We start from the raw sequence: 26,558 nt of genomic DNA on the forward strand, positions 1-26,558 counted from the left end.
CGGGAAGTAGCCTAAAGACTAAGGCATAGAAACCACTCCCACTCTATCCCCTACATACTCCACTCCCCTCTACCCTCTTCCGTCCCTCTTATCTTGGCACCTCCTGGATGATGGGTTATCCCTGCATCTTGTCTGCTGCCCTGGGTCAGAAGCAGTATCGCAAGACACAGTACATCCACAGCAAGGCCCCTTCATCATAATACTATGGTTATCCATTAACCACTTCAGTACGGGACTTAAATCTCGCGGGCAGCAGCCAATGCCAGCCGTACATACATACATACATATACCAAGGCTTTTTCCCCCTTCCAAGGGAGGTAGCCAAAAAGGGAAAGGCATAAAAACACTCCCACCCATTTCATCCCTACATACACTCCACACCCCTCCCACCCTCCCTCTCATCTGAGCACCTCCTGGATGACGGGTCATCCCTGCACCCTGCCCACCGCCCTGGGTCAGAAGCAGTGTCGCAAGACACAGTACATCCACAGCAAGGCCGCTTCATTTAATCGGCGACCACCCCTCTCCGTCCCCCTTTGCATATAAGGCGAGGACGGGGAGAAATCCCTTCGGGCTGCGTCAAAATATAAAATATAGTCGTAAAATAAAATATATAAAATATAGTCATAAAATATAGTCACCGCTTATATCGATCGTTCTCTCTTTCACCCACGAATTTTGAAAACCACAGAGAATGGGATTCAGGGCACATTTGGAAGAATGTAAAAACACAGGGGCGACTACAATAAATATAATCAAGACGATATGGCAGCGTCGTGAATCCACTTGCTCCTCATGACGCCTACGTAGGCGGCACCGTATGGAAGGGGTTAAACCCCATCTGGGGTATTGGCTGCATGTTACTGTGAGGTTAAATGCTGTTCAGTAGCATGCAGCTGATACTTTTGGGTCTATATGTGGTGCCCTATTGACCAGTGCCACACATCATTTTGTCTATGATTGAGGAAATCTCTATTCATAGAGAAATAATGCTACTTTATTCTACTGCAATTGTTCCTCCATTACACTATCCCCCAACTCTTAATATTGTTCTGTACCACTTCTCTGAATATACATTTCCTTTTTTGCTGAACCCTGTGTTAGGGGAGAAAGATTGCTGCCACTCGGTGTTCCTTTATAAGTCGTAAAAGGCGACAAAAATGGGACGGGGATAAGACTAGGCATCCTATTCTCTGTGGCCCCCAAGGGATTCTTAAAAAAATCAAAGACATAAGAGGGTCTGGGAGGAGTTTTCCAACCAGAACCCTAAGATTTGGGTTTTCTAATGTGTGTGGATGTGGTAACCGTGAGAGTAAAAGGAAAGAGAGAGGCAGTATGTTTGTAAGGAGAACAATGGATGTGTTGGCATTAAGTGAAGCTAAGTTGAAAGGAAGGGGCAAGTTTGAGTTTGGGAGTTTGGATGGGTGTCAGGAGTGAAGGGGTGGCTACATTAGTAAGTCATGAGATAGGTAAGTGCATGGTGGAGTGGAAGGAGGTTTCTTCAAGGTTAATGTGGATGAAAGTGAAACTGGGAAGGGAGATGTGGGTTTTTGTAAGTGCATGTGGGCCTAGTAGTGAAAAGGGTGTGGAGGAAAGGGTGGCTTTTTGGATAGGGGTGGTGAGGGCGTATGGGTGAATGATATCTTGACGCAGCCCAAAGGGATTTCCTCACTTCTCTTTATCTGCATGAGGGGGGGGAGAGAGAAAGAGAAAGAGAAAGAGAAAGAGAAAGAGAGAGAGAGAGAGAGAGAGAGAGAGAGAGAGAGAGAGAGAGAGAGAGAGAGAGAGAGAGAGAGAGAGAGAGAGAGAGAGAGAGAGAGAGAGAGAGAGAGGGGGGGGGGTCACCGATTAAATGAAGCAGCCTTTCTATGGACGTACTGTGTCTTGCTGCACTGCTTCTGACCCAGGGTAGTGGGGTGGGCATGATACAGGGTTGACCTGTCATCTAGGAGCCATGAAAAAAAGAAGAGGTGGTGAATGGGAGTGGAGTATGTGGGGACGAAAAGGGCGGGAGTGGATTTATGCTTTTGACTTTCGCTACCTCCCTTGTAAGGGGGGAAAAACCCTTGATAATCATCAGTTTGAACAAAAGCAATAAAATCTGCAACAATGTAACAAGAATCTGTAATACAAATGTATGACTATACAAAATTTAAACATTTCTATAAAATCACACACAAAACTGAGTCGCATGAAATTTTTCCAAGACTGAAATGAAAACACGAGAATTTGTTGGGTTTAAATCACTTGTATACTTCAACATGCTTGCCTTCCTTGCCCAGAATTTTTAACCATTATTTCACACATTCCCCCAGTAATGTTTACCAACATCATTTCCTCAATGATTGGCCATGCCTTCCTGATTCTTCCTTCAAGGGTGACCAAGAAGTAAGGCTTCAATGAATAAACCTTAGTCCCCACTAGAAAAAAATCATAGGGAGTGAGATCTGGTTCCTGAGAGTTTTGATGCAGTGGAGGATCACGTAACCAATGTTCACACAAGAGCAGCATCGCAAAATCGCCGTCTGGCAGGAAGTTTTTCATTACACCATGGGGAGGGTAGAGGGTGGAGGGGAGTGGAGTGTGTTAGGGATGGAATGGGTGGGAATGGTTTTTATGCCTTTGCTTTTTAGCTACTTCCCTTGTAAGGGGGAAAAAGCCTTTGGTACGAGGGGCGTTCTTTTTGGCTACCCCCCTTGTAAGGGGGAAAAAGCCTTGGTATATATATGTATGTATGTATGTATGTATGTATGTACAAGGGGCGTTCAATAAGTAATGCCCCTTACCCCCTTCCAGTTGTCCAATCTAGCTGAAATTTTGCATGTGCAGTGATTTATATCTCTATGGGTTATGTGGAAAATAAGAGCTTAGAACTAATTGTGGTTTTTTATTTACAGGTGTTTGAACTGAGTCAGGTGTGAAATGGAGCCTGTTGAATGCCGAGCTGTGATCCGGTTTTTATATTTGAAAGGACGCACACCACGGGAGACTTTTGATGAAATGAAAGAAACTTATGGTGATGATGCCCCATCCTATGACCTTGTAAAACGCTGGCATCGTGAATTCAAACATGGCCGGAACTCTGTGGAAACAGCTCCCAGACCTGGTCGCCCCCCTTCTGCCATTGATGAGGCATCTGTCCGTCAAGTTGAGGCTGCCATTTTGGAAGATCGACGCATTACTATTCGCCAAATAGCCCAAGAGGTCAAGATTAGTACAGGTTCTGTAGAAACAGTCATTCATGATCATATGTATATGCATAAGGTGTCTGCCAGATGGATCCCCAGGTTGCTCACACCTTTCCAGAAGCAAGAATGCGTCATGTGCTTGAGGATGAATTTGGAGATGTGCCAAGAAGATAAGTCAAGTTTTTCAAAAGACTGATAACACAGGATGGAACCTGGGTCCATCACTATGATCCAGAGACAAAAGCCCAGTCAATGCAGTGGAAGCACTTAGATTCACCACCTCCAAAGAAGGCAAGGGTGCAGCCCTCCGCTGGCAAGGTCATGCTCAGTCTTCTGGGACCAGGATGAAGTAGTGATGACAGATTTCCTGGCAAAGGGTACCACAATTACAGGAGCCTATTATGCTTCACTTTCGAGGAAATTAAGAGAAACTATCAAAATCAAAAGGCGGGGTAAAATCAGCAAAGGTGTCCTCCTGTAGGACAAAGCTCCGGTCCACAACTCGCGTGTCGCCAGATCAGAAGCACGGGCGTGTGGCTATGAAATTCTCCCCCATCCCCCCTACTCTCCTGACCTTGCACCCTCTGACTTTCACCTTTTCTCTGCCATGAAGTTGTTTTTGAAAGGAAAGCATTTCCTAGATGATGCAGCCTTGATTTCTGAAGTCACGTTGTGGTTGGAGGACCAAACTGGGGTGTTCTACAAAAACAGTCTCCAGAGCTGCATCAAACAATGGGAGAAATGTGTAACTCTGGGGGGTTCCTATGTAGAGAAAGACTAACAAATGTGCCAAGTTTCATTGCTCTATTACTATGGGAAATAGGTGAGGGGCATTACTTATTGAACGTCCCTCATATATGCATGTATGTATGGCCATTCAGCAAGTTTCACAAGACATGTGGTCCTCCCTACACATTTTTACACTACACCATCACAGCTTTCCATGCCAACTTCATGGAAACTGGTTCCATTTTGGATCTTCTGAGATAGAGCAGACCATGCACCACTGGCCATTAAGAAAATGAAGAAGCCGTCACAGCAGCCTTTGTGCTGAGCTAAACCAAGTCCATCTAATGAGTGGCACTGGAACTCCAAATTAGCAAGTCTTCCATCCAAAGAATACTATGTGGGTCAATCAATCTCTACCTGTACGGACTACAAGTGGTGCAAAAGTTGGTGCTGTAAGATTTTGATGTTCATATCGAAATGAGTGAAGTTCTGCTTAACCAACTGATTCATCCATCCTTGATCATGTATGGTTTGGCGACGAATCCATCCTCCACATTTCCGGTGGAGTCAATCAACACAAATGTAGAATTTAGGGCGTGGTGAGGGCATATGTGTGAATGACATTTTTGATGCAGCCCAAAGAGATTTCTCACCTTCTTCTCTTTTTCTGCATGAGGGGCTCAAGAGGGGGGGGGGGGGCTTGAATGAAGCGGCTTTGCTGTGGATGTCCTGTGTCTTGCTATGTTGCTTCTGAACCTTGGTGGTGGGCAAGATATGGTTATGATCCATCATCCAGGAGTGGCCAGGGGGGGTGAGTGTGTGGGGATGAAATAGGTGGGAGTGGATTTATGCCTTTGACTTTGGCTACCTTCCATGTAAAGGGGGAAAAAGACATTGATACATGTTGAAGTGCATAAAACAGAATGAGTGGAAGGGTGGTGAGGTAAACACCAGGAACTGTTGTAGTTTTATTGCTAATGTTTCGTCCTGAGGAAGTCCTTTCAGGACAAAACATTAGCAATAAAACTCCAATGGTTCCTGGTGTTTACCTCACCACCCTTCCACTCACATTGATATATGTATTTCTATCTATATACCATAAGCTCTTTTCCACTAAAGGAGATAGCTAAGTCAAAAGCAAGTACCTACTCCCACCCACCACCCTTTACCCCCTCTTTGGGGGGAAGGGGGTGTTGAGAAAGAGGGGAATGTCTGTTGAGCAAGGAAGGGAGAAGGCAGGAGAGAGGGATGAGTGGAGAGTGACTTTGTATAGATGATACTGTTATGCAAGGAAGGGAGGGGTGGAGAATGAATGAATGATGTGTGAATGATATTCTGATGCAGCCCAAGAGGATTTCTCCCCGTCTTCTCTTTTTCTGCATAAGGTAATGGAGAGGGGGGGGTCACCGATTAAGTACATACATACATATACCAAAGGCTTTTTTCCCCTACATGAGGGGTAGCCAAAAAGAAAAAGGCATAGAAACCACTCCCACCCATTCCATTTCCTATATATTCCACTCCCCTCTCCCTCCCTCCCTCCTATCTTGGCACCTCCACAGTGAAGTGGCCTTACTGTGGATGTACTGTGTCTTACTCCATTGCTTTCTGACCCATGGCAGTAGACATGATACAGGAATGACCCATCATCCACGAGAGTATCATTAAAACATGGTAAAAATTTCATGCCTGTGAGATTTTAGTGTATATTATATATTGCTAACCTTCGGTGTTGATTCATCATTAGTCTTTTCAGCCTCGTTAGTGTCACTTGATTTCGGCATAGATGGCGTCAACACGTCTGCAGAGGGAGTTGAGGTTGCAGCTGTTGTAGTTTCATCGACTGATGTGGACAACGAGAGTCTCTTCTTCGGGGTCGTTATGACAGGAGAGGGCATCGGAGGAGCAGCACCTGTACACGAAAATCAAAGAGCATTTTTAATTTCATTACTCCTTGTACATCTCATTTCCTTTTCCCCAAGTTAATGTCACTTTCTCAAATTTAGATTTAAAAAGGAAATAGGGAAGAATTGGTTTACTAATAGGGTGGTCAACGAATGGAATAAACTTTGTAACCATGTAGTAAGCTCTGAAACTATCAGTTGTTTTAAAAAATTATTAGACAACTTTATGGATGGGGACAACAGGTGGTGATGGATACGGAGCTGCCTAGTGTAGGCTTTATAGTCTCTTGCAGTCTCTTTCATTCTTATGTTCTTATGTTATGTTAATACCAACCACCAAACATCTTACTCCTTAAAACCCTTCTAATCATTAGCCCCATGGAAAAATCACTTCAAAGATAAGTAAGAACAACATTAGCTTGATGGATACAGAGCTGCCTAGTGTAGGCTTTATAGTCTCTTGCAGTCTCTTTCATTCTTATGTTATGTTAATACCAACCACCAAACATCTTACTCCTTAAAACCCTTCTAATCATTAGCCCCATGGAAAAATCACTTCAAAGTAAGAACAACATTAGCTTCACTACATTCAGGTCACCATCAAATACATATAAATACAGAATGGGTCCAACGTCTTGTCTTCACCACTGCGAATATTAATAGCTTATTTGATTTTACTTCAACTCTTTTCATCCATTAAAATCTTACCTTTCTTCAGTCTTTCTACACTATCTCCAACTGGCACCGATTCATCTGCAAACACAAAAAAAAAATAAAGTCTCACTATCCATTATTGCTAACTTTCCCTAAATTACTCAATTTAACTCCCTCATACAGGGATATTTTATCCTGCAGTACAGACTGCATGCTACTCTGCAGTATTAATTGCACAGTAGGATGAAGCCAATGCTTTAGGGCAGTGGTTCCCAAACTGGGGGAAATTTGAACCTACCAGGGGGGAAATAATTATACTACCTACGAACTAAAAAAATTCTCAGATGAATTTTCTCATGTATGAGAGAGAGAGAGAGAGAGAATGCCTGTCTATCAGTATATATGTACATTTGAAAAATAAATTAGTAAATAGTCACAGTGTGTTTTAACTACTCTTTCCCTCATACACATGAAGGGGGAAATCTGGATGGTTGAACTGGGTGCAGGGGGGAAATGACAGAAAAAAGTTTGGGAACCACTGCTTTAGGGACTATTTGGAGAGCCCCTATGGACTACGGCCTCACATCATTTTACTTATGTTTGAGTAAAATCTCTACTCCTTGAGGAATGCTACATTTGTACTACAACTGTCCCTCCATTTGGCTGTTCCTTTAAAACCATTCTGTACCACTTCTTTGCATACACCTTTTTCTTATGTCCCATGTGGTAAGGGGAAAAATGAATTCTGCCACCATGTTTCCCCACCCCGTCTGGGGTATTGGCTGCTTGTTATTGTGGCAAAGTAGCATGCAGTTGATACTTTAGGGTCTATATGGGGCGCCCCTACAGACCAGAGCTACACATCATTTTGTCTATGATAGAGGAAAACTTCATAGAGAAATGATGACACTTTTATACTACGACTGTCCCTCCGTTATGCTGTCCCCCAACCCCTTACTGCTGTCCTGTACCATTTCTCTGAGTATCATTTTCTGCTGTGGGAGAATTCCCTGTGGTGGGGGGAAAAGAATTCTGCCACCAAGTATTTCCACTTGGATCGTAAGAGGCGAGAAGAAAGGGACGGGGAGTGGGACTAGGCATCCTTCTTCTTGTAGCCCCACAGGGAACATTCCTAAACGAAAAAGTAAAGGCATAAGAGGGTCTGGGAGTTTTTGGAACAGCACCCTAAGGTTTGGGTCTTTTAATGTGCGTGGATGTGGTACAGATGAGAATAAAAGGGAAGAGATAGGTAGTATGCTTGTGAGAAGAAAGATGGATGTGTTGGCTTTGGGTGAAACTAAGTTGAAAGGGAAGGGTGAGTGTAAGTGGGAGGTTATCAGGAGTGAAGAGAGGGCGAGGGAGGGAAGGGGTGGCTATTCTAGTAAGTGAAGAGATAGGTAAACGGGTTGTGGAGTGGAAGGAGGTTTCCTCAAGGATAATGTGGATGAAGGTGAAACTGGGAAAGGAGATGTGGGTCTTTGTAAGTGCATATGGGCCTGGCAGTGAAAAGAGTGTAGAGGAAAGGGAGGCCTTTTGGATAGATTTAAGGGGGCTGTCGCACTCGAAAACGAACTTCGTCAATTATGATCGGAATTTCGCGAATTTTTAATATGTTATATATACATATACTGAGATGTTCACCACCAATTTTCATATCATTTGGTTGAAAAACAATTAAGTTATTAATAAAAAACCATTTTTTGACCAATTACAAATTTTCTATCTCCTCATTTATCCATTGACTGAGCATGCTGAAAAAAAAATACCACAAATGCTCTATAGCAATACCTAAAAAATCATCGCAAGGTTTTTGGAATTTCCTCTTAGTTTAGGAGAAAGAATTTTTTTTTAAAGTGTCATATTTCTTTTTAAAATACAATATATCGACTTCTATCACAAAAAAAACAGGATAAAAAGTTTGCAAATTTATTCAGCTTTCAAAAAATCCAAACCCTATTAAAATTGGCCAAGTAGTTACGGAGGAGATAGAAAAAATGTAGAGAAAAGGGTAGTTTTGAGATATTGAGCTTTGAAGTTCAAAATACATTTCCCTGCATTTTTTTATATATTTCATTTAGATTTTTTTTCTCTGCGACAATCTTCATGCATTCTATGTCATTCACATGTTATTATAAAGTGTAGCTGGTACCTGGTCCCCCCTTTTACAAGGTATTAGGAGTTCAGAAGGCGCCGCCTCCCTCATTGTCGCCAGGTTCGCTTACTAGAAAGCTCCCGGCTGGAAATCGGAGCTGAACGATAGTTTTCTCTTCCTCTTTCTGGTCTTTGGTGTCCCTTTCCGTTCTGTGTCTTTGTCTTGTTCCTCAGGTGCTTTTGTAATGATGGGATTGACTCCAACCAAGTGAGAAAGAAGATTATGTGTCCTTCCAAAGTTATGATCAATGACAGTCGCTCTTGTGACGAAAAGCACTCGGAGCGTTTTATTTGAAGAGGCACGTGATGGTACGTCACGCATGCTCGATGTTTGCAGTGACGTCATTTGAGAAACGAGGATATGAAGGGTAGAGGAGTGTGATAAATGCGCGATCAGCTTTAGCGAGCCCGTGTGCACCAAACTGCACTGCTATGAGTTATCTCCAGTAATAACCAAGGCAGAAGTACACTCTTTCTCAATAATTTGATTCAGTTTCTTAGCTTTCATGAAACACACATTTCTTCTTCGAATGTTTAGGCATTCTTGAAATGATTATAGCTTCAAATAAAAGTTCTCCAAGGAGCGACAATTCGCTTACTCCGCCTACTCACAATAATTCGTTCAGTTCACTCACGAGTGCGAACTGCTATTCCTGTGTAGGACATGTTTCCAGCTAGTCTATATTAGTGAATAACAAAATACATCGCATTTGTGCCATTTTTATTGCGATGAAATAACTTAGTCGAACATATGTGCAGCGGTGTACTTGGAAGTGGGGGGGGGTCAGAAAAATAGCCATAGCTCCTTTATTTTTTTGTATTTCGCTGAAATATTTCAGGACTGGCTTGCCAAAGGCCACTAGATGACAGGGAATGTTTTCTTCTAATATTTCAATTTTTTCAGAAATTCATCGCGACGACCCCCTTAAATAAGTGCATAGAGGATTTAGGGAGAAATGTCAACGTAATAGTACTGGGAGACCTTAACCTCTTCACTCCGGGGCACATCGCATGTCTGGCAGCATTAGCTGCCTGACGTGCGATGTTGCGTCATAATAATCGCATTATAAAAAATAAAGTCAGTGCTCAATCGTTTGTTCTCTTTCACCCATGTATTTTGATAACCATAGAAAATTGATGAAGCCAGTTTAGAGAGAATGGAAATTACGTAGGTACGACTACAATAAATATAATCAAGATGGCGACGTCGGCATCATCAAGTACCCACTTGCTCCTCATGCCGCCTATGTAGGCGTCACCGTATGGAAGTGGTTAAACTCGTATTGCTCTTCCCCATTTATTCCCTCTATTCCCCTCCTAAACTTCATTTACCTCCTATATGCCTTACAAACCATACTTACTACTCCCTCTAAAGTTATTTCATTCATGTTTGTCCCTTTTACCTTTGTGTAGTGAAATTACACAAATCCCTCCATTTCACTGGTACATTTCCCTCCCTTGGGCACATATTAAACAATCTCAATAGTCAATCCACTACATATATATATATATATATATATACACACACACACCAAGAGCTTCTTCCTCTTTATATAGGAGGTAGCCAAGTCAAAGGCATGCACCCACTCCCATCCATTCCACAAGAAATTCTGCTTTAAAATAAATTCCCCACTATATCATATACCTCTGAACATCAAAGTTTCAGAATTTGTCATAGAGACAAAGAGCACAATTATTCAATCTATTGAACAAAACTTGATTTAATATATCTAGACTTTGCAAAAGCTTTTGATACCACCCCACACGAAAGACTACTTACTAAATTAGCTTTACACGGAATAAGTGGTAGCCTATTAGGTTGGACTAGTAATTGGTTGAATAGTCGAAAACAGAGAGTTGTTTTAAATGGAAAAACTTCTAGATGGAAAAATGTTACAAGTGGAGTTCCTCAGGGTTCCGTTCTTGGACCACTTCTATTCATAGTATATATAAATGATATAGACCATGGACTAAAATCTACTGTTTCCAAATTTGCTGATGATACAAAACTGTGCGGAGTGGCAAATGATCACTCAAACCAATTATATATTCAAGAAGATTTAGATAAATTACAGCAATGGTCTGAAAAGTGGCTAATGAAATTTAACACAAGTAAATGCAAGGTAATGCACATAGGTAAAAATAACAGTAAGATTACAAGTTATTTGGAAATTCGTTAACAAAAGTGGATAGTGAAAAAGATCTCAGCGTAATTATCAGTAACGACCTCAAATCATCCAAGCAGTGTATTTCAGCCTCCGAGTTCATCCACATTTGGAATATGCTGTTTCCGTATGGTCACCGAATCTCATTGACAGACTGGAAAAAGTACAACGGCGAGCCACAAAACTTATTCCAAATATCAAAAATAAAGCATACGAAAATCAACTAAAACATATGAATCGGTTTTCCCTAAAAAAGCGTAGACTCAGAGGTGACTTGATACAGGTCTTTAAGATTTTAAAGGGAATTGACAACATCAAAAGTGACCAAATTTTCACATTGAATGAGAATCAGACAAGAAACAATGGTCTCAAACTGTCCGGAAATAGATTCAATTTGGAAGTAGGTAGAAACAACTTTGCCAACCGTGTAGTTAATGAATGGAATAACATTCCTGCACAGGTAGTGCAATGTAGTTCAGTTCGAAGCTTTAAGAATCATTTAGATAAACACCTAAGCAAGATGCTGTAATGATTATAATTTATTTTATATTTGTTTTGTTAACATTTATCTGTCTGATTTTCATTTATTATTACTTATATGTCAATTTATTATTATTTACTATTTACTGTTTGTTTATTATGTAACTATACCTATGCACTTATTTATGTATTTTATTTATTTACATTATTATAGTTTTTATTTATTATTATTTTGATTTTTTTCACATCCGACCTAGATATGGACCAAAAGGTCTCCTGTCGGCATGCTCCGCCTTTGTAATCCTTTGTAATTACATACCTGGCAAATTAGCATTAGCACTACGGGATCCATCTTCCCGTTCTTCATCTAGGAACTTCTTAGGTTTGATCACTCGACCACTCCGACTCATCTGGGGTTCTGCATTGTCTATTGTCTGCTGAAAAGGAAAACATGGCTCACTATGGGATCCTACATCCATATACCAAGGCTGCTTCTCCCTTACAATGGAGGTAGCCAAAAAGACATAAAAACCATTCCCACTCATTCCATCCCTAAATACACTCTACTCCCCTCTACCCTCCCTCTTATCTTGGCACCTCCTGGATGACGGGTCATCCCTGCATCTTGTCCACTGCCCTGGGTCAGAGGCAGTGTCGCAAGACACAGCACATCCACAGCAAGGCTGCTTCATGAAATTGGCAACCCTCCCTCTCTGTCCCCTCATGCAGAAAAGGAGAAGACGGCAAAAGGGCTTTTCTTTTTTCTCTTTTAAGAGTGGTGGCAGACCCAAATTATATGTCCACCCAAGTTGGGAATTCTATTCATCTGTATCTATAGTCAGCACCACCAGAATTGGCACATCATGCCTTGTGTCAATTCTGATGATGAGAAGGGGACCACCCCCTACAGCAGTGATTCAAATAAATCTAGCCAGACTGATGACATCATGCAGCCTTAAGTAGATCTTCCAATCTTCTGAGTCAATAAAGTAGGGGCTGAGTGGTTGCCATATAATAAAGTAGTGGGGATAAATCAACACTGGCTGTCAAGTCCTGCTATGAAGGTGCTGTGTCTCATTGCAGTGCCTCTGACCTAGGTGGTGTGGTGGATAGACAGGGGTGACCTCATGAGGTGACAAATGGGTTATAGATGCATGTGAACAAGCAGGGGTAGATATATGCTTTAACTGAGCCAACCCCTAATACATACATACATATACCAAAGGCCTTTTCCCCCTTACATGGGGGGTAGCCAAAAAAGAAAAAGGCATAGAAATCACTCCCACCCATTCCATTTCCTTTATATTCCATTCCCCTCCACCCTCCTTCATATCTTGGCACCTCCTGGATGACGGGTCATCCCTGCATCCTCCACTGCCCAACCCCTAATAGAGGAGAAAAAGCCTCTATGATATGTATGCACCAAAGTAAATACAGGCACACCTCGACTTACGTCGTTTCGACTTACGTCGTTTTCGAAGATACGTCGGTTTTCAAAAATAATATGGAAAAAAATTCAAGTTGTCGTTTTACTTGACTTTACGTCGGTCAGCCAATAATGGAATCGCATAAACACCAAAAAACGTTTCAAGCGTTTCAAGCAATTCATGTTACAATAAATAAGAATTAGTATGGCCTAGTCCACTAGAACATGAAATCGCAACGGTACTTCCAATACGTATTTACCGTAAGCGGCGTCTCGACTCCTGCAATTCTTTTGGATTATTATCTGTTTACTGAAGTTTTGTAAATTTTCTCATTAACATTCACTTGTAACTGTAATATTTGCAGGGATATGACATCTACAAAACTTTACAGAATGTAGCAGCAGCATGGAATGATGTTCAGAGCACTGCTATGAATGGTGTATGGAAAAAACTATGCCCGCAATTTGTGCACAATACTGTTGTTGTCAACAAAGATTTGGTTACAATGAGCAAAGAGCTGGATATGAATTTGGAGGAAGAGGATTTCACAGATTTATTTGAAAAAGACAAGGAGTTACTGACGAACAAGGATTTGATGGAACTTCAGGAGCAACAAAAGAAAGTGATGAATCTGAGCCATGCCACTTCACCATTAAGAAAATGGAGGAAAGGTCTTGCTATGTTTGAGGATATGGATACAAATGCTCGGGCTTGTTATGAAGCTTTTGCTCCTTATAATCTAATCCTTGAAGAAAAGAACAAGAAGACGGTTCCTTGACCAGTTTTTACGCGTCGAACGACGAGAATCAGCTGATGTTGATGTCGACAATCCCCAGCCATCTACGTCTACAACGTAAACATCAACATATTGTATCTACTGTTTTGGTAAACTGAAAATACATTAAAGTTTTTCACTTATTACAATATGATTATATGTAAGCTTGAAATAGTTTTTATTTCTTTGTTTTTTGTTTTGTTTTACCGTATGTTATTGACAATGCATTCATAGAGTACAGCGTATGTAATTGACAATACATTCATAAAGTACAGCAAATAGATTTTTATTAACCTTGTTTAATAAAAAATGCAATCAAAAGTAAAATAAAGTACTGAAAAATGGCTATTGGCAGTTTAGCCAAGGCTACACCAGGCCTATTGGTAAGCAAATTCGACTTACGTCATTTTTCGACTTACGTCGTGTCTCCTGGAACCAATTAACGACGTAAGGTGAGGTGTACCTGTACAGTAAACTCGCGCTTATCCGAACGCGTTTTAACCGAATAATCGCATTAACCAAACATTTTCTCAATACGGTAGCCATCGCTTCAACCGAACGTATTTGGATCTCAACCAAACATTCAAACACCCTGCCGCCTCTTCCGCCACCCCCGCAAGCTTTACCAAGTGCTCACACGGTTGCAGCACACTCCATGTTTACACCTGATCGGCTGTTTGGCAGTACATACATTCATAAGTCCTCTCGGTGACGATACAGTATCACAAGCTCACCTTAAACATTTTCTTTTTATACTCTATAGAATATGTTTATGAACTATTATAAGCATTTCCATGTGTATGTTAAGTTTACAGGTACGAATATTGCAGCTGACATTACCGCATAAAACTCTACAGGAATGAAACATATAAAGTCGGATTAACCGAACCTTTCGGTTAATCGGACATTTCTAATCCCCCTTGGAGTTCGGATAAGTGGAAGTTTACTGTATCTGGTTTTGCCAGCAACAAACTTCCATAATCACATAGCTGTTCTTCATTCTGTAAATCTTCCACAGGGTTAACAAAAATGGTAACTCACCTGCTTTGGTGTTTCCTTGGTTGCTGACTTTTTCAAATCAACTGGAGCTGGTTTCTTTGGTGGTGTTTCTATATTGTCCGACTCCTTACGTTTTCTCTTTTTTCCTCCCCTCCCTTTCCCTGCAAAAGTAATATGTGGGCAATTATCATGCATGTTCATTTCGGTTCAAACCAAAATTGAAACAAGAAAGATACATCAAAAATACAATAGCATCAACCACTTTTTGCTAAATTATCATAAGTAAAAGAATTAGTTTTACTACACTTACACCACAAAGCCCTTTTCCCTTTATTATGGAGGAAGGCTATATCAGAGCATGCATACATATACCAAGGCTTTTTTTCTCCTTACAAGGGAGGTAGCCAAAAATCCATGTCCTTTTAATCAGTTCTTTGTGGATGGATGGTCACCCCTGCCCCTGCCACACTGCTTGGGGCAGAGACAACACAACAAGACATCACTTCCACTGCATCCTCTACCTTCCCTAAACCCACACTGCCCCTGTTCCTCTCCTAATCCTCTTAATTAAAATCCTCACATAAACCTTTCAAACCCCTCAATCATCCTCCCAAGAATCATATGGTGCTGATGTTCCTCTTATATCCATGTAAATACAGCTGTAAGGATCGACCAGCCTCAGTTGTCAGGCCCTGCTATGGAGGTGCTGTGTCTTGCTGTATTGTTTCTGATCCAGGCAGTGGGTGGAGGGCAGAAATAACCTTCCACATGGAGTTAAAGGATTTTCAAAAGGGAAACAAATGGGAGTTGGATGGATATGGGACGGGTGGAGGGTGTGTATATGCCTTGGCTGGCAACCTCACTTATATGGGGAAGTCTGTTGATATATATATATAAATATACAGGTAGATAAAGGAATAACTAGTGTACTACTAGACCTCTGAGGAACTGCTAAATAAGTTATGCACTACTTGTATAGTAGACAACCCCCACCTTCAGGAACCTTGAGGGAAACCCTATGGCTTGGGGACTCAAACAACTTCTGTAGTTGCCATCTGACAATGATCAAATTATAGAGAACAACTTAGCAGGTCTCCCACCTGACTCTTACATAATAGCTGTTATTACTATGTGTTCATTCACACTTGTCTACCAAGCAATTTCCCTCGATATAACGGATCTCAATATACCGGATATTAGATATAACGAAGAAAAAAATCTAACCGGACAAACCCTCGCTATAATGGATTTTCATCCGTTATAGTGAGGGATCCTCAGTTACAACAGATCTTCGGATACAACAACAGACCCATATCGTCCATTATATCGAGGGTTTAGTGTAATTTCTAATCCTACTAATTTCTAATACCGGACAAACTTCAGGTTATAACAGATGTGTCTGTATTTCCATTGGATGTAACAACAGACCCATCCCTATATCGTCCGTTATATTGAGGGTTTACACCCAATTTTGTAACACAACACCCTACTACATTCAAACATTACCCCAATGGGAGTTGAGTTTTGTACTGTGATTCATCATTGGCACCCAGCACTTCTATTCTTCAATACACAATCATGCCATAGATGTGGTAAGGGAGAGACCTATGGTGGATAGCACAAAGGAGGGATAGTAGAATTTGAAAGTAATCAGTATGTTCTTTGAATGGAGATCAATCAATCTGTTACCCTAAGTCACTCTTGTAGAAGATCAACAATTAGGGACATATGCCTGGAAATCTGTTGATTTATTCACATGCTGGCACAAGTCCTGATGGTCTCTCCAAGAAAGTTCCCATGCAGTCACCCCTCACCCATCCCTCATCCTTCCAAAACCCAATCCCTTTTCCTTTCATATTAGCTTCTTGTAGATAAAGGGACATCCTCCAACCCCAGTGAATGATTCAGATACAATGCAGCAAGACACAGCACCTCTGCAGCAAGGTCCATCATTTGAAGCTTCATTATATAGCAACACCCCCACCTCATCCATTCACGAGTAATGAGAGATGGAAATGATCATATGATCATGGCAAGGAGAAAGAAGGAAGGATGGACGGGAGGACAGAGAGAGAATAAAAATCATACCTGTTGATTCATCTATAACTAATTCTCTCAAACTTTCTTCATCCGAGTCTTTTCCAGCATCTGAGAGGGCTGGTGTGGAGGTGGAGGCCTTTTTACCACCAGTTGCTGGAGTAGATGGGGTACTTGGTGCAGAAGGGGCGAACGAGTTTGCAACATCTGGTGGTGGCACCTACAAAAAAATACATATGTATAATAAAAAAAAAAAACACTTCTTACACTCAGTAGACAACTGTTTACACATTATAACTTAATAAATTTGAATGACACATCAATATTATGATATATTGTAGCGAGTCCTCCACCCAAAGAAGGTCATAGAGACCGAAACATTAGGACAATAAATGCATTCTTAAGCCCATCTTTGTTAACCCTTCCCCACCTATCACTCTCTCATTTGTCTCAAACAATTTTTAAATATATATATATATATATATATATATATATATATATATATATATATATATATATACACACACACATACATGACCCATAGATACCTAATGCCTTTATCTGAACATTCATATTCTCACTCAATATAATAAAGACAGAATAAGCCATGCTTAATAGGGCTATCAAAAGGAGAGTATATATACATAAAAATAATACTCACAATTGAAGGATCAAAATTTGGATTGTGAATAACATGCCAAAGGCCTTCATTGAAGCCCTTTCTCTTCTGTGGTTTTCCAAATCTGTCCACATACTCAGCATATGGGAATATATCATCTGGTTTTAACAAAGCTCTGAAAAAGACAGTGAAAAGTTAAAATCAATAAGATAACTCATCACTAAAGGATATTAGAAAATGTGTGAATGATCCAGTTAAAAGAATATGAGTTACTATTGTTGTTAGGAAAAAAGAAAATCATCTACACAGAGTCCAGCAAGACATCATCCACACCAAATACATTGCATTTTCCTAATTGTCTATCAATCTACATACATATACCAAAGGATTTCCCCCCTTACATGGGAGGTAGCCAAAAAGAAAGGCATAAAAACCACTTCCACCCTTCCATCCCTAACATACTCCACTCCCCTCCACCCTCTTATCTATATACAGAGGGCTTTTTGCCCCTTACAGGAGAGGTAGCCAAGTCAAAAGGCAAGTACCCACTCTCACCCATTTCACTTCCATCCACCAATCTTTCCTCCCTCTCATCTTAGATCCTTATGGATGACGGGTCATCCCTGTATCCTCCCCCCCCCCACTACCCTGGGTCAGAAGCAATGTAGCATGACACAGTACAGTAAACCCTCAATATAACAGACGATATGGGGCCAGGGGTCTATCCTCATATCCAAAGATCTGTTATATCAGCTGGAAATACCAGACAGATCCGTTACATCACAAGGTTTGTCCGATATTAGAAATTAGTATGAAACCCTCGATATAAAGGACAATATGGGGACAGGGGTCTGTCGTTATATCCGAAGATCTGTTATAACCAAGGATCCCTCGCTATAATGGATTTTCATTTGTTGTAGCGAGGGTTCAAAAGGAGTGATGGCCGGGTGGGGCGGGAGGACAAGAATTTTGCCCGTTTTATAACCATACCCATTGGAGATAGTATTGAATTCGGACAAAAGTGATGGCCGGGCTGTGTGTAGTGTAGGATTGTCTGAGTCACGTGGCAGCACAAAATGGTGGTTAGTGTGCATCTAGCTGTTGTGGGAAGAGGATTGCTCCAGTGAGTGCTCGTAGAATTTTCTCTCCGAAGTGTCACATTTTGACCACTCCAGGCATCCTTACGACCCTAATATGACCTCTAGGAGTAAATATTCACATGAAGTAGTTGCTCAGATAATTGCTTTAACCTCTTCAGTACGGGCCAAAATCTCGCGGGCAGCATTAGCTGCCAGACGCACGATGTGTCGTAATAATACTCGCATAATAAAATATAGTCACCGCTTATATCGATCGTTCTCTCTTTCACCTGTGAATTTTGATAACCAGAGAAAACGTGATGAAGACAGTTTAGAGAGTATGTCATTACGCAGGGGGAACTACAATAAATATAATCAAGACGCCAATATGGCAGCCTTGTGTATCCACTTGCTCCTCATGCCGCCTACATATGTGGCACCGTATGGAAGGGGTTAAAGGAATCTGGCCTGCAAACCAAGTAAATAGTGCAGCAAATTGGTGCCAGTGAGAGAACAGTGTGCCGGTGGGTTGTCAGATTTTATGAGGAGGGAGGGAATAAACCTGCCATCTTCAAAACCAAGGTCTGGTAGGCCTAAGAAGTCTTCGGGTCGAGCCCACAATATTTTGAAACGTACTTTGGAGTCTACTCTAAGAACCACAGCCAGGAAAATCAAACAGGACAACCCAGATCTGTTTGGTGGTGTGTCTGTGAGGATAGTACGCCACCACATCAAGGGCCTGAATTAGGAGAGGTGCCGCCCTGTGAAGAAACCCATCACTGGCACCAGTTTGCTGGACTATTTGCTTGGTTTACAGGCCAGATTCCTTTAACCACTTCCATACGGTGACGCCTACGTAGGCAGCATGAGGAGCAAGTGGGTACTCGATGATGTCGACGTCGGCATCTTGATTATATTTATTGTAGTCATACCTATGTAATCTCCATTCTCTCTAAACTGGCTTCATCAATTTTCTATGGTTATCAAAATACATGGGTGAAAGAGAACGAACGATTGAGCACTGACTTTATTTTTTATAATGCGATTATTATGACGCAACATCACATGTCAGGCAGCTAATGCTGCCAGACGTGCGATGTGCCCCGGAGTGAAGAGGTTAAAGCAATTATCTGAGCAACTGCTTCATGTGAATATTCCCTCCTAGAGGTCATATTAGGGTTGTAGGGATGCTGGAGTGGTAAAAATGTGATGTGTCGGAGAGAAAATTCTACGAGCACTCACCGCAGCAACCCTCTTCCCACAACAGCTAGATGCACACTTAACCGCCATTTTGTACTGCCACGTGACTCAGACTATCCTACACTACACACAGCCCAGCCATCACTTTTGTCCAAATTCAATACTACCTCCTATGTGTATGGTTAAAAAATGGGCAAAATTCTCGTCCTCCCACCCCACCTGGCCATCACTTTTGTTCGGTACTATATGTAAGACATCCTGGTTATGTGGGCATATGTTGTCTATCATGTTACTAACCTATGTAGATACATACATCCCAAAGGCCTTTTCCCCCTTATAAGGAAGTTGGCCAGCCAAGGCATGCACCCTATTTGTTGTCTTTTATCTTAGCTCCTTAAAAGGGTATGTAATAAATATATGGTGGACAGATGCTAATAAAAATGAAAGTAGAATAGGGAACATGGGTAGAGTATTTTTTTTGAGTGTGTGGGATGGAAGTATGCTTTGCCTCAGCCACCCCTTTTATAAACAGAATCAACCCTTAGATATATTTCTGATAACATTATACGAAACCCATAGCACATCTCATCCATACGTATATGCATACATGCATTTACCAGGTATTCTCCCTTATATGTGGGGATGGCCAAGTCAATAAACACACCCATTTCTTATCCCTTCTATCTTATTCCTTAGGGAAGAAGGATCATCCCTGTCCCTTAGCCACTGCTTGGGTCTGAGGCAATGCAACAGGACACAGCACAATCACATCAAGGCTCAACAACTTGATTTACATACATATACCAAAGGCTTTTCCCCCCTTACACGGGGATAGCCAATACAGATTTAGCCCCATGATTTCATTAGATGACAACTCTCCCCACTCATCCATCCAAGAATTTAGGGAGCTCACAAGAAGACATCTCTCCAAGCCACACCAATTTCTCGTACACTCACAACCACACACACTTATTGCCTATCTCTTACCCACTCCTTTCTCTGCTCAACATACAATCCTCTTGCACCCAATGCCTGTTCCACCTTGTCCATCCACCTCATTCTCAATCTTCTCAAGTTTACTCCATTTACCTCTCCCTTCAACACTTTCTTTGCTCATTTCTTTATTCATCTATCTATATGCATAAATCATACCTGTATTCCTTGATCAATTACATCTGCCAGCTCTTTAAATCCCTGCTCTTTAACTCACCTCTTTTTCCCCCCTTCCTAACTGCCCACACCAAATGTCTTGAATACTTCATCCCAAACACATTTTGGATCCTCCTTTCTCCCTCCTTTAAATTCCAGGTCTCTGCTCCATACAGTGGACATAATCATCAATTCATGCAGTCTACTTTTTTAATTCACCCTCACATATCTATTTCTCATGGCACTTTTCATTGCCCATGACAATTACTTGCTTTCCTTACTTTACAATTTACATGCACCAAAGGATTACAAAGGTGGAGCATGCCGACAGGAGACCCCTTGGTCCATATCTAGGTCAGATACAAAAAAAAAATCATAATAATAAATTAATAAATAAAAACTATAATAATGTAAATAACAGACCATGACTCCTCCATTCCCTGCAACATGTGACCCTTCATTTCTTCCACCCTCTTTCCTTTTATACTCACCTCTAAATCACTGCCACTTTCTCCCATTGTACATCTCATCACCTTACTTTGGCCCAAATTTACTTTCAGTTTTCTAAACTAGGTAAGGCATGAATATACTTCGGCTATAATTCTTCTTCAGGATTCACAAAGTAAAAACACACCCACACCAAAAGAACTACTAACATAACCTTTCCAATCTGGGCACTTTGAGGGTAAAGTGTCACCTGTCTCCTCCCACAGTGCAAGGTACAATTCATCCATGACAGGGCTCAACATCCAAAGCTTGTTTATCTTCACCATTTTACTATGTGGCAACTCCTCTCTGTATCCACTAATCTACAAAGCAGATGTAAAGAATATCCCTTTGTACCATATCATCTATTTACCCACTGAATCTCTCCCACACATTTCTGCCTTTTGCATTCCTTCTTCCCTGTTCCACTGACATACCTCTTGTGTCCTCTTTTCAACCCATTCATCCACCTCATTCTGAGTCTTCTTCACTTACCCACTTATTTCCACTTTCAACAGTCTTTGCTCGATATCCTCAATTCATTTTCTTCCACATGACCACACTTTGAAGGCAACTATACAAGTTCAAATCTTAACAGACTGACTACATTAATAAACATACTAAAACTCACGTTTCTAGAGTGCCATAAAATAATACAGGATACTTCTTCGGTGCTCTACCGGAGGCTTCTGCTTCAAACTGCTCGACCTGCAGGAAAAAAAATTATGTAAGTATGGCAAAAGACATCTACATATATTTTTTGAACTTGTTAAACTTTAGCAAAATAACCAGTTCTATGCCTTTATAATTATCACCTAAAATCCATAGGAATTAATAGTATTGGTATATGATTATACAATATTCATAATACAAATTTTGGTCCAGATTATGAAGACTGAAAAACAGCAAATCATAAAGAATGAATCTAAATAAAATACAAGAGAGACCATAACAGTTATCTTATGCTCCCTTCACTACAATACTAGTGAGAAATATGAAGGTGAGGTGGGGAAAGAATGCATACATGAGATCAAAATGCTATAATGGTTCAGACAAATGAAGAAAGACTAGTAAAATGAGTGTGGAAAGCAGAAATGGAATCAGAGAACTTATGGGGAAGACCAAAAATGAGGAGGATGGTCAAGGCAAAGGCACTGGATGCAAAAGGATTGTCTGTCAAAGGGGATAAGAGTGAATGGTGAGTGGTTGTTGCATGATGTGGCCCAAAGGTATTTCTTCATGTCTGCTCTATACATTTCTTAAGTGGATGAGGGTGTGGGATGCATATAATGAAGTGATAGGGGTAACCCAGCTTCTGTTGTTAGGCCCTGCTATGGAGGTGCTATGTTTTGCCATACTGCCTCTGACCCAAGAAATTTGGTATGAAACAAGGATGACCTTTCATCCATAAGGAATCAAGATGGGTGAATGAATGTGTCCGGTGGATGTAAGCTTTGACTCACCCACCCCCTTACATGGGTAAAGGACCTTTCAGTATATGTACCACTATAATGTTACATACATGCATATACCAATGGCTTTTTCCCACTTACATGGGATGTAGCCAAAAACAAAGGCATACTATCCCCTCTCACCCATTCCATCCCCATATACTCCCCATGAGCCAATAAATGATGCACACACTGTCACAACTTTACTGTCATCTACATTAAATCTACAAACACTGAATTTACAATGATGTCAACAGATAACATCATAATTTACATAGTACTGAGTCCATATTGATACAAGTGGTCCCTGAGCCATGTCCTCTCCCCTCTTCCTTCTTTCCCGATCATTTCCACATTTTGTGTACCTCCAGAATAAGCAAAACCTTAAACCTGGGAGTACGAGATAAGCTGGCCTGTTAAACCATTCTGGTACATAGGCGTTGTGTAGAGTGAGCGGATACACAAGGATGCCAGCGTAGGTGTCTTGATTATATTTTTTGTAGTTGTGCATGAGTTACTCCCAGATTCTGTGAACTGGTTTCATCACATTTTCTGAGTTTATCATTATTCAGAGTAAAAGAGAAGGAATAAGAGAGTAGTGACTTTATATTTCATAATGTGAGTAGTGTGATGGATCATTCATATGTCACTCAATGCTACGTGAAAGAATTTGACTTGTACTGAAGTGGTTCATGATATATTTATAAGGGAACTGAATAATATTTACATAACTTTTTTTTTCTATATGTATTATTTAGTTTCAATACTTGAATAAATTCAGTTCCTCTGCTAGAATTATATCATCAACTTATGTCAAGTATTTCTAATAGTATTATTTTATGAAAGGACAATGCAAATAATCTTTGTGAGATCTCAGGGTTAGTCATATAAACCTATATTCATTGTGTTCTTCTGCCAATGTAACCTTCCTTTCCCTTTTTCCTTGTACAACCCACTTGTGTTGAAGATCAAAAACATAAGCTAACATGGCACATGCTATCATGTATCAATTGCTATTATGCACTGGAGCAAACTGGATAAAATACCAGATACTACTCTACCCTACAGGTATACCTTCCACAAAACAACTCCCAACCAAATGTATATCACTATCATAACAACCCCTTTAACTATGTCTATAAACCTTGACAAGTGATACAATTTAAATGTACACAGTAATAACTAAACAATGTCCATTTTTGCTCCAATCAATCTTCATAGTTCCACACAGCTTATGATGTTGATGAAAGTTTGTTTTTTATTTTTAGTTGTATTTGTGTCTTCAATTGAATAACTGTCAATTGTGACCATATTTAGAAGTGCTGGTAATGCTGTGAAAGATAACTATACAACGTAGTGACTGCAGTGACTGTGATTGGCAACATTTTTAGTGCAATTTCTAGAGCAAATGGATGCACCATAAAGGTACCAAATTCCTAGTGTAACATTCCCCTGTTAACAAGTACTATAGGGAGGATAAACAGGATTCAGTAATGACACTTGGTTTATGGACAATTGAAACTTCACAAGGCTCTGAACAAAAATTTTCAGAGGCCTCTAGAACAATTACACTATGTAAGTGAAAGTGTTAATGTAGAACAATTAAGAGAGGTGAATGCAATAAACCACTGAGAACTCAGTAATTAGGGAAGAATCAACCAATCCATCAATCACCCCAGGTCTCTCTTGCAGAGCCATATTTAGTAAACCTAGCTTATACAAATATTAAAGTTAGGGAGATGAAGGCAGTAGAAAGGGAGACAAATTTAAGTTTTTGTATTTAAAAGGATGGCTTGGGCATGTGGAATGAGACGAAAGTGAAACAGAATATGTGGGATGAAGATGTGGATGGAATACATTCGAGAGGATGATCTGGAGTGGATTATTATTATTACATTTTTTTTCCTATTGTAATGTTATGGGCTATAGTTTACCAATGCTTCTATTATTCTTATGTATAACCTCACACTATCAGGGTAGGCAAGGGCTGTTATAAGGAGGGGAGAGATAATCTTTCATCCATAAGGAGCTAAGATAGAAGGTACAACAATAAGGTTTTGGATAGATGTGGGATGCCGTTAATCACCAAGGGGTGGACACCTAGTGTCTGAACTCAGCCCAAGATGTTTTTCAATCAACTTCGGTAGTATTTCTTATACTTTATCACATATGAGAAATGGACACCCAGTGATTGCTACCCTCCCCCTACCACTTTCAGCCAATGACATAGCAACAGACCTACATATCTACAACAATCCAAAGTTTCTTCTCAAAGACATCTGTGTGAGGGTCCATGGACAATTACCATCCACTGTAGAGCTATTGGTTTTCCACATTTAGACACTTGAGATGACTATTGACTGTTAACTGTATTATTCATATGCAAACAAAAATATTATAGCAACACTACTAAAAGTTACCTGGATACTCTCTACATCATACATGAGTTTTACCTGACAATTGTACGGGTGGTGACCCTCATCTCAAACAATATACTCCCTTCTTAAGGAAACTTGAGATGACTATTGACTGTTAACTGTATTATTCATTTGCAAATAAAAATATTATAGCAATACCACTAAAAGTTACTTGGATACTCTCTACATCACTCATGTGTTTTACCTGAATTGTAAGAGTGGCAACCCTCATCTCAGACAATCTGCTCCCTTCTTTTGTAATCCCTGCCTCCCAATTTCCCTCAAGTCAAGAGCTCTGAAGACTTAAAGAGTTTTCAACAGGGACCACACCACGCTACTACTAGATAATGGAAAATGGTCTTAATCAAAGTAAGGCGCATTCTAACAAGATATAGATATCAGGGAAAACAAGGTGTTCACAACATTTCATTGTGTGGTAAAACTTAAGACTGTTGGTCCTAGCAGTGGTCCCATTTGGAAAACTCACTCTTCCCAGTGCCACGCATAACCAAATATAAAACAATTTCTTGTATAACAAAATGTTCAAAATATCTTACTTCCTACAAATAAGGGATTTCTGGCAATTGATTTCTATGTGTTCAGCATGGGAAGGGTGGGGTAGCAAACTGAGAATCCTATTCTCAGTTGTACCCACTATTATATCTTATTTAATATAATTTAGTTTCTCTTCTGCTGTATACTTCACATTTTACAGCTTTATCAAGAGGATTTTAAGTTAAACTTGGCAATAAAACTGGTTATACTGATAAATATATATTCTGTAACATATCATCATGGAAGAAAATACTTTAAACATCACTCTCTGGAATTTTAAACACATGCATTAACAAGTGTACATTTACCAAAACACTATGCTACTTCAAATCATAGCACTATCAATTATAATCTAACCCTTTCAAACTACGTGAAGTTTATTGCTAAACCTCGTTATTTATCCCTTAAATATATCTGAAAATTATTAATCTCGATGAGAAATTCACCTTGCCCTCGCTTCCTTAAGACAGTCCATTTGCAGTTGCCAGCGCATATGTTGACACTCTGCCTGTACACCTAATGAAAATACATATTATTCTTACGTAAATACTCTACAGAGAATACTTACACGAGCAGGCCAATGTGGGTAGCCTTTCACCTTGGCGAAAACACGATCGCCTGGTTTGAAGACGTGGTTTTTAGGCATTTTGAACCAAGCAGGCCGGACCTCCAAACACCGCTGCTTTAACAACAGCTCAAACTTTGGTTTGTCTACACTGTTTACAACTCACGGTATACCGTAAATACTTCCACACTCGTATTAATTATGCACAAGAGGAGCTGTAAAAAATTGCGGCAGTAAATTATCGCCGGTTGACAAATAAAATTTTAATCTACAAGAAGGCTCACTTCGCGGGTAGACGCCATAATCGTAAACAAAAATCTAAATAAAAGAAGAGAGATAAGCGCAAACCTACGCGCATGCTTTATTTTCTTTTCATGTGATATTGAAAAATGGCTAGAGTTATATCAACCTATATGATTTGTTATAATTTTGTGATATATATACTATATTTTATACTATTTCTAAATTATGGTTAGTGCCTATACCATAACCTATGGTAGAATCTACGTCACTACAGTAGCATTTCCG

General features: G+C 40.3%; 1 protein-coding gene across 10 annotated transcripts in view; it reads right to left on the reverse strand.

The window, feature by feature from the left end:
- The window catches only part of LOC143024791 (uncharacterized), a 59,610-nt gene extending 33,277 nt beyond the window's left edge, over positions 1-26,333 (reverse strand). For 5 of the 10 annotated variants that reach the window (XM_076184016.1, XM_076184007.1, XM_076184041.1 and 2 more), the window contains exons 1-8: positions 26,034-26,331; positions 21,674-21,750; positions 17,171-17,303; positions 16,561-16,729; positions 14,515-14,633; positions 11,591-11,708; positions 6,530-6,574; positions 5,642-5,829 (exon numbers count right to left, since the gene is read on the reverse strand). In XM_076184016.1, the coding sequence (XP_076040131.1) occupies positions 5,642-5,829; positions 6,530-6,574; positions 11,591-11,708; positions 14,515-14,633; positions 16,561-16,729; positions 17,171-17,303; positions 21,674-21,750; positions 26,034-26,111 (927 nt within the window). In that variant the 5' untranslated portion in view covers positions 26,112-26,331. Of the gene's footprint in view, positions 1-5,641; positions 5,830-6,529; positions 6,575-11,590; positions 11,709-14,514; positions 14,634-16,560; positions 16,730-17,170; positions 17,304-21,673; positions 21,751-26,033 lie in introns of all 10 variants that reach the window. The other 5 variants (XM_076184051.1, XM_076183988.1, XM_076183997.1 and 2 more) reach the window with 4 other exon arrangements.
- Positions 26,334-26,558: the final 225 nt, after the last annotated feature.

This window comes from Oratosquilla oratoria, chromosome 1, assembly GCF_046742065.1.
Source record: "Oratosquilla oratoria isolate Oo_2021 chromosome 1, ASM4674206v1, whole genome shotgun sequence".
Classification (NCBI taxonomy): Eukaryota; Metazoa; Arthropoda; class Malacostraca; order Stomatopoda; family Squillidae; genus Oratosquilla; species Oratosquilla oratoria.